The sequence below is a fragment of the Trachymyrmex septentrionalis genome, unplaced genomic scaffold, assembly GCF_001594115.1.
Source record: "Trachymyrmex septentrionalis isolate Tsep2-gDNA-1 unplaced genomic scaffold, Tsep1.0 scaffold53, whole genome shotgun sequence".
In the NCBI taxonomy this organism is placed as follows: Eukaryota; Metazoa; Arthropoda; class Insecta; order Hymenoptera; family Formicidae; genus Trachymyrmex; species Trachymyrmex septentrionalis.
In genome coordinates, this window is record NW_017305705.1 from 2885206 (window position 1) to 2894957 (window position 9752).

The 9752-nt window shown below is 34.9% G+C and overlaps 2 protein-coding genes across 3 annotated transcripts in view; both read left to right on the forward strand.

The window, feature by feature from the left end:
* LOC108751997 (zinc finger matrin-type protein 5) overlaps window positions 1-1680 on the forward strand; it is a 1977-nt gene extending 297 nt beyond the window's left edge. The window contains exons 2-4 of the mRNA XM_018492531.1: window positions 1-141; window positions 276-413; window positions 642-1680. Coding sequence (XP_018348033.1) covers window positions 15-141; window positions 276-413; window positions 642-877 — 501 coding nt within the window. The 5' untranslated portion in view covers window positions 1-14 and the 3' untranslated portion in view covers window positions 878-1680. The remainder of the gene's footprint in view (window positions 142-275; window positions 414-641) is intronic.
* Window positions 1681-1735: 55 nt separating this feature from the next.
* LOC108751995 (pleckstrin homology-like domain family B member 1) overlaps window positions 1736-9752 on the forward strand; it is a 28579-nt gene continuing 20562 nt past the window's right edge. The window contains exon 1 of one of the 2 annotated variants that reach the window (XM_018492526.1): window positions 1736-2552. The gene's annotated coding sequence lies outside the window, so the exon portion shown is untranslated. Of the gene's footprint in view, window positions 2553-9275; window positions 9321-9752 lie in introns of those variants that run through there. The other variant, XM_018492529.1, reaches the window with a different exon arrangement.

A 9752-nucleotide genomic window follows, 5' to 3' on the forward strand; every position in this document is an offset into this window, starting at 1 on the left:
GATCGTATACGTCAATGGGCAAGACATACTATTGTGACTATTGTGACAGATCTTTCAAAGATGATGTCGAAGCTCGTAAAAAGCATCTATCCAGTATGCAGCACATGACAAATCGAGCGAGTCATTACAGCACATTTAAAGGTAAGCGTTCAACAATATTTCTTTTATTTACTTCTTTGTTTAATGCCATTATATTTTATATAACCTCTCTTGTACTTGCATATAATTAATCAAATTATAATCTGATGACACTAATTTATTATTAACATTTTTAGATCCAGAAACGATATTAAAAGAAGAATACTGCAAAACTCCATGTAAACGCTATATGACTATTGGAGACTGTGCGTTTGGTTCTGGTTGTCGATTTTCGCATTACACACCACCAATGATATGGGAACTTCAACAGCTTGGTAACGATCTATCCAGACAAACTTGCATAATTGCATAAATATACACGAAGAAAATTAACAAATCGTATTTTACATGCATTCTTATAACAGAAATGCAATTAGATAATTTTCTTTATACAATTATGCAAGTTTGTTTGGAAAGACTCTAAATATTCTATTTATTCTATCGACCATCCTATTATTGCCACGTTAAACGTTAATCTTCAGTAGATAAAGTTTTATTTTTAGCTGCGATGAAAAAGTCCAAAGCTTCAATGGCTCAACCTAAGGATGGCTGGCCAAATTCAGAAGATATTATCAAGGAATATTTTGAGAATGTAATCGACTCGAGCGACACTGAGGATCTTAATCATTTGATGTGGAACACACCATCAAAATTAATCGATTATCCTTATTTACCACCTTCTTTGCAGCCCATCATGTCCGAAAGAATGATGGACTGCAATTTTAGTAAATGGGGTTGAAATATTGATTTTAGAAATTCTAAAAATAAACATATATTGATAATTCCTATCGTGTCACTCCTCGGAGTGACGATTCCAAATTGTACATTTATCTCATCAAGCTTCGAACTAAACGACGCGTCACCGGCGTTGCTATCATTCGAATCAGAAAGAAACCTGAGAGTATCATCATATTAGCAAACCTTTTTCGTTTATACCAATGTAGCAATGTCCATTTTTGTAATATAGGATCTATGTACTATGGTTATTTTATGAAATTGTCGATAAAATCATGGTGTCGAAAATGAATATGAAGCATGTCGATATTAAAAAGAGCCAATCTTGGCAGCTCTTATTAAAGTCTCTTTTATCAATTCCAATTAACGTGGTCAACTCAATAATCGCGATTGTTAGAATTAAACTATTTATCTCAGAAGAAAAAGAGAGAGAAGATATTCTGATACATTAGAATTCCGTTCCGTAACAAGTTTCTTTAGCAGTTCCATGTAGTCGGAATGGAACGAAAGTCGCGTCGGTCGCAAGTTAATTTGCTTGATTTGATCGATATTTCATTATTTAAATATTGATTTACAGCTAAGCAGACCGCTGAGAAGATGACTCAAATAATCGAAATACGTATAGTATATTGTCATATATAGAATTTGAAATCGTGATTAATTGTGAGAATAAATTAATAAAGCTAGATAAGCTAGATAAAGCTCAAGTCGTCAGGTCCACTATGTGAACAATACTATGAACCTTCCACAGATATTGCATCCCGGGTTCGTCTGTTATTCACTGCAAATATTGAAAATCTATAGTTCATGTTGTGTATATACTATAGATTTTCAATATACTGAATAATAGTGTGATCTTTTTTTTTTTTAATACTTTATAACGAAGCGTCCATCATGTAGTCCATAATATTGTTGCTTTTATCAACTATATTTCTTAGCTATATATATATATATATTTTAATCAGAGTTACGTTATTTACGAGACTTGATTGATTAAATGTATGTTTAAACATTTATGTACCAATAATACATTTCAAGAGCCAATCCTGGAAATTCTTATTAGCACGGACGCACACCACACATCCATTTTCGACACTATGATTTTATCGACAATTTCACAAAATCGACGTGCTATCTAGTTCCCATATCTCAAAAATGTACGTTGGTGCGCTGGTACAGAGTGTTACACGAAAAAAGCCGAGATAATCGCTCTCAGGTTTCTCTCTGTCCGAACAAAGTCCCCTCCGTTCTCCCTTCCAAAATCGCTTTACACCAATCGCCAAGCAGACCCGCCTTCGCACGGTGATGTTGCTATGGAACACAGTGACGGAGCACTCGTTGCCACGACAGTGTAAGTCGGCACGTGATGCGACGCAACGCGATGCGACGCGACGCGCCGCGTCTGTCGAATTGACGTCGATTAAAAAAAAAAAAAAACAAACAAAAGAGAAAAAGAAACTCCTTTTTAGAGGGCAAAAAGGTGGACGAACTGATCTCGCGAGTGTACTCCATTTGTGCGGAGAAAATATGAGTGTTCGCGAGCGCCGGTCTGGAGTCTACCTCGCATCATTCACAAGCGCCTGGTGGACGCGTTGAAAAAAATCCGAGTGCCACCTCTGGAGGGGCCTTTACCGATTTAGCGAGATTGGAATTCGGCTGGACCCTTCCAGATCGCGTCGGTGAGTCCCACGATAAATTCTTTTCTACCGTGACATGGGCCCATACGAGCGATCGGGATCGTAAAAATTCAGAAATCAAAGTGAAAGAAGCAAGCATGAACGTATGGGAAATACTAGATATTCAAAAAAGAGCAGATCGCTCTGTATTGTGTCTTAAAGTGTGGAACTAGGAAAATAATATCCTAAGAAGAATTTGGAATTAAATCGAGAAATTAATTTTGTACTTTAAGCGAAATATATAGTTCTACAATTATTTTATACAGTTCTAAAGTTGTTTCATGTTAAAACTTGTACAAATTTATATCAGATTAAATATTTAGAATGCATGAATAATAAAAGGCTTTTCTTCGTTTAATTTTGCAATTTAACTGAGTTGTAACTCGAGAATTAACGGATGTTATCGAGGATATACATTCCAGAACAAAAGTTTGGAAATACTTCCAAAAATGGATATTTTTTTAAATTTAATTTAAATATCCATAACAATGTTGTGTGTGTGTTTTTTTAACGGTAATTCTTCAGGTCTAATAATAATTATTGAATCTAAACTATTGAATCTAAACACATTGTTAAAAAAAAAACACATTGTTATGGATATTTGAATAAGTAAATTCAAAAATGTCAATGTAAAGTAAAAATTTAAAAAAGTATTTCCAAACTTTTTGCCTGGAATGTATAGATATAAAGATTGCACACTGAGAAAAGAAAAGTTGCTGTTTCAAAAAAATATTAGTAGATTCAACTAAATGTAGCGGTCACAGGCTGTCAAGAAATTATTTATTAAATCAAACAAATAACATGTTTAAAATTATAAGATTTTGTTAACCTAAACATATAAATATTGAAACTAAATAATTATTACGAACTAAACGCATTTAATCAAATTAATAACTTCTTTTTCTCAGTGTAAGTTTATAATTCCTATACATTTATGCCAAGTACGTGTAGTACAGAAACAGAAAGTTTCTTGCGCGCGGTCAGCTCATTGCAATGTACGCACCGTTTCTCGTGCACATGACATCATGTCTTGAATAAAAAATTTCTGATTGTTGGATAGGCCAAGGACGCATTCGTCTGATCAGCGCTATCATTAGATATACATAACTTTCTTTATTCAGGGAAAAAAAGAGTTGAATTAAAAAAATAGAGAAGAGTGTGTAATTTGGCAGAAATCAATTCTCGCCGATTTTTCTCAATTAACGCATACTTATATATGCATTCCGTTCGCGAGTGCGGGTTGACACTGACAGCTGAGCCGGACATAGCGTGAAATAGAATACGGTCTTACGTTCTGTGCTCGGAATGCACATTGAAGCGTATAGGAAAATTAAATCGGATTTTTGTTTAAAGAGAGATAACGCTTTTATGCCCAATTTCTTCACCTCTAGATAACTTTATCCTAGAGATATTTCCCAGAATACAATGGAGATATCTCCTGGATAAGATTATCCGCAACTTATTTGGAAGTGAAGAAATTGGACATTAAACTGTCATATCTTTATGGGGTTTCCATTATTATCAAATGTATCTGGAGTACACTTTTTTTTTAATGATTAATAATGAACAATCAATTTGTTATTTTGTGACTATTAAGACAAATGGTTATATTACTTTTTGGAAACTACACGTGGAAATTATGAAAAATAAAATAGGCAGGACGATAAATGCAACATGACGGCGTGATGATGGCAACGACCCGAAGAGCTTTGTACAATCCAGTCACGATTCTCGGTGGAGGTCGTGACCTTGCCGATATGCAGGATACGCGGAGAATCGGGCGATAATCCTGAGTGTGTTGGGAATCTCGATTATGTCGAGTTAGTACCACAAACATTCGTGGAACAATTCATAAAGAAAATGGATAAATCAGAATTGATTCATCTTATATTGAAATAGTTAGTAGAGTAAGCAAGAGCACAAAGATATGTAAATTAGTCATCGATCTCCAAAAGCAAACATTCAATTTTATGGGACGAGGAAATATATCTTCTTTTAAAAGAAAAGTCGACTTTAACAGAATATATTACCCCAGAATGAATTTCACCACGTTAACCGTCGTAAGAGACTTTACAAATGAATCTTAAACGCAATGAGTCTTGAACGCGAACCTGGATCGATTTGACGACCCATTCTCGTTCATTGTTGTGTTCCCGTGAATTGTCCGTTGTGAAGCAGCTGCCTATGGTGGTGCGTATGTCCCTTATGCCGAACAATGTTTTTGCCAATGCATCCCCAATCGTGCGACTCGCTCTGCAAATCTCCCTTTTTGCAGATTTTTCCATAGAGGATAGTTTGGTCGGTACTTTCGCGCGGACTTATTTTAGAAAGTTATACTAAGAGAAAAGTAAGTTTGGTATTTGTGACTATAATTGCATAGCAAGCAAAAATAATTATGAGCTTAAGAGCTCTATTATTATAATTATTACTGCTATAATTGTTAGTAATAATTATTATTATTTATAGTTCCATATATGCAAAATTATTGGCACCGAAGTGTCACACATTTTTCTCTTACAAATAGAATTTACACATATATTGAGAAGTATCCATATTTTACTGTAAAGTGAAGCGAAAGAAAAGTAAAATAAAAGAAATTTACGTATACTCGTATAATAACAAATGTTTCTAATTCTAAAACAGTTATCGTTGGACGCTGCATAAATACACAAGCTTCGTCTTGATCTCGTCTTCGAATTCATCTCGTTCTCCAATGCTGAACAGTAGAACCCGCTAAAAACATACCACCCAACAATTTAACGTCATTTATTTCTATTGCCTTTATACGGGCCGTTACGTCATGCCGATTTCTCCGCCCTTCGTTGCCATTCTCATGCCGAGCCGCAGCTATGCAAAGTAAATTTCTCAGCTGTTTTTCGCCAGACAAAAGTTTCTCATTGAAATTTTTCAACGCGACCTAAGGATGCACGAACCAAGAAACGCAAACGCGGATCAATAATTTAATCGATGTAGTAAGCGTTATGAATACCGGCTCGAAAAACCAGTTATACTTCGTTAAAACACGCTCTGCTGTTTCTCAAAAGGTTCGTAACGCCTGTAGATCGACCTTGAGAATAAAGACCTCCTAAACATATTTAATACATTATACTCGTTACGAGTTTATGTTTCTACAGTACTTTCGCTTTGACTGCTCAACAGCGTAAAATACTGCCTTGAGAATCGAGTGACGAGGCGGTATTTTTCTTTCTCTCTGGTTTTACCTAATATTCTAACCGATCTAATACGTATCATTTAAATTTCCGAAAGGCGCGGCGTTAATCGATGTCGATTATAAAGCGCGTGCAACACAAGCCGGATTCTATATCTGCCCACGTAATGTCATTCAGAAAACGAGTGGGAACTTTTGTTTGGGTGGAAAATGAAAAAGGATCCTACGTGCGCTCTTTATACTCGCGCAGATACAATTAAAAAAAAAAAAAAAAAGATAAGAAAACAGTGAACCATAATAAGTAATTTAACAAAACTTTAAGACAAATAATTGAAATTTAAAAAAATAGAAATACTTGTACAGAAAATAATTTTAATGGATACAATGGAGCAATTAATATAGCAAACACTTGTTATGTCAGCAAGTAACTTGTTAAGCCATCTGTCAAAATCGAAACGTATAAAGCGACCGCGTAAATATGTAGTTATATTTCGTGCTACTCATCTAGATATTTTATTATTTCATCGATAAACATCTCGTACATCTATAAGATATCTTTACATTGGCGTTAATGCAGCTCGATGGGAAGCTGCCTAAAGGGTCTGCATACGAGAAGAGTGATAAAAAATGAAACTGAAGAAGCAGACGGAGAGGAAGATGCGGTTGCCAGGCAGATGTCGCCGGCAGACAAGCGAAACTGGTGATTCGTAAAATGTTCGCACGAACGATTGTCACGCAACAACTATGACATTATATGACGTATATATGTGTGTGTGTATCTTTTCGTTTAGTTACGTACATTGAGCTAGTATTTCCAAGTTAGCTCTTGCTCCTTCGCTCTAGATTGTTTTCCTTTAAATCATTAACCGCTATAGATGTTAGATTCTACGCATCGTTTGAAATCAATTGCCGCAAATTTAGACAATTACCATGCCTCTATATCGATATAGCTGCTGACAAGTTATAAATTACGGGCAAGCTGTTTTCGTCCGTGATAAATTCCACAGTTCGATCCTTATCGGGTGATAGCCGTTTAGAGTAAAAGCGACTTATTACGTCTTTCGAAACGCAGGTCATCTACTCGTCACACAGTTCGGCAAATGCCTTATTCTCAAAAAATATCACAGAGATTACAGTGTAATCCTCTGAAATATTGTAGCAATATTGCAGTAATATTGAAATTTTAATATTTTATAGGGAATATTACAGCAATATTATGAAATATTGTACTTTTAATATTTTGTAGGAAATATTACGATATACTGCTGCAGTATTATAATTCAACAATAAGTACGCGGCCCCACCACGAGATGGACGCGCTTCTCGTAAGAAGAAAACATTCTATAAGAAGTTTTATAAGAAGGCATATGCAAATTGAGTTGGCGAGTCTCTTGAAGATTCCCAAGCTCTTTCGAGTGTGCTTTCTGGACTCCCGAATATTTTTTAATCATAATTTTGTCGCGTATATTCTGAAATATGATGATAAACAATAACATTTTAGCAATTAATAAAACTGGATTATTAAAATGTTGCATAAAGTTGCAGCAATATTTTATGAAATACTGCAATCTTTCGAAGTAATATTGCTGCAATGTCGCTGTAATATTTCGTGCTGCAGAGAACGTTAGACATATCATAGATTCAAGAATATAGACTCCGATGATATTTCGTCCGTTCTTCTATCTAACAAATGGAATAAAAATGGAAACGCGTTTTTTTTTATTTTAAATTCGATTTGTTGCAGAAGATATTAGCCCTTTATGCTCATATTAAGAATTCCAAACCCTAATTTCAGACATCCCTAAGTTTTTTCAAAAATTAACAACAACAAATTTTGAAGTCATCGTATCAATTAATCATTTGGTATATAGATAACAAATCTGAGGTAAAAAAGGAAAAAAACGTTAATCAAATATTACAATATTTTAGAACCAATTGATTTTCTTCCAATAGATAATAAGATATAATTTAGACTAATGTGCGTTTTCATCGCTATCTTAACAATCCAACAGACGTTGTAAATACTCGGATTCACATTAATCGAAACTATATGTACAATTTACGAGTATATTGCCTATGCATCCAATCAAAGTCGATTAATCTTGAAACATTGTATATAATACTTATCTTAATGTCTCTTCTTTTTCTGATTGTGCGATTTATTGTGACTATATCCTCTCATACGATTAATCGATCCGATAACATCAAAATTTCCAACAATGAATTTTTACTATTATCGTTATATTATATGTATTTTAGTTAATTTTTTTACAGATTTAAATTTATCTACCAGAATTTACAATCGAACTATCGACTACGTCATTAAGATCCAATATCCGGAGAATTAATAGAGAATTAATGTGAGCATGCAGAATTATCTTTTGCAACAAACTGCACTTTAAAACCGTGTTTCCACCTTCTGATCCTTATAAATATAATACTTCCTCGGAACTATCGTCGACGTAAAGTAGGAGTTATTCGTGAAATTGAATCTTTCATACCATGACAAAAATTGCATGAGAATGTTGGGATGCTTCGCGCACGAAGCTTGCACATATGCGAGTTGCCGCAACGGATGTGTTCTATATGCGGCAGAACGGAACGAAGCGGATAGGGCCGGACGCGAAGTGCTTACGATCGGTACCTGACACGAGCGTGCTCCTTCCTGCTAAAACGGTTTCTGTAAATAAACCAGCATCCGTCGAAGCTTAAAGCTCAAAGAAAGGGTGGTAATCTCCCCCAGTCGTCCCTTTATACCGTTCTTTCAATTCAGAATTTCGTAACAGACCTACCAATCGTCCCTACCGAAATTTTCACAAGTCACTCTTTATAAATGAGATCATTTTCACTGCGAGAGAAGACGCTGACTTCATTTATCGGAAATAAGTTTATGATAATAAACTACCGCACTTTTAACTTATCTTGAACACCATGACTGCTAATCCCTTCTAAACATTTGTTTTTTTTTTTACGGTATATAAGAGAAATATTTTAAACGAGTATATCAAGTTGGTCCACCCATCTCACAAACGATAAAGATAAAGTTCATATCTCTGTAGGCGTCGCGGATGGCGGGGCATCTTTGTAAATCATTCCGCGTGTGGCGCAACTGACGTCATCGGTAAACGTTTATACTAACGCGTTAACTGTCGCTAATAGAGAGCAAACCGTTGACCCATTGAGACGAGCTCTACCAAAAAAAATACGTGGCATCGGCCCGATTAATTAACTTACATCATTCTTTATTGCGTTTATTGCGAGTGTCGAAAGTCCTCATGTTTTTCTTTGCAAGAAATATAAATGGGTTTAATCCAATTTAAAATTAAGATACCTAAGTGTAATTTGCACGAGAGGCGTGGCTACATGCTTTTATCAAAACTACGTTATCATTGTGCTATCGTCTCGTGCACGGGTAAACATTTGCGTTCGCCATTTGCCTGCCGAGTTTTGCTTCTTTCGTATCTCTCTCTACCTTTAGGTGCTCAAGATTTTACGCTACGGTTTACGACCTGTTGTGTGCGGTATGAAGAATATTTTCGATCTATACTAAAAAAGACTGATACGACAGAAAAAGATTGCCATCGAGAAACGGAGAAAATGAGGTATTCAAGGTTGTACCAAATTGTATTATTTGCAGGCGATAATATGTTGTCAGAAGCTGGTGACGATATCGCTGCGAACTCGCGAGGAATTTGCTCTCATTTATTTTCAATTTGCCAGGTTTATCTTTGAAAAATTATCTGAGACTCTTAATGTTTTATGTTATATATACAGTTCTTTCAATAATTATTTGTTTCCTTCTTTATCTTAAAATCAATATTTCCTTTTGCTATTTTGAAGATATTTCTATGCTTTTAATTAGTAATTAAATAATGACTAATTCAATGGCGCGCAGGAATATATGTAATGTTATTTTTAAAAATTTAGAAAATCCTAAACTATCTTCAAGAATTTCTTTTTTTATTTATAACAGTTCACAAGTTAACATAATAAATAACACGAAAACAAGTACCCTGTGCTGGAGTGGGGACTCA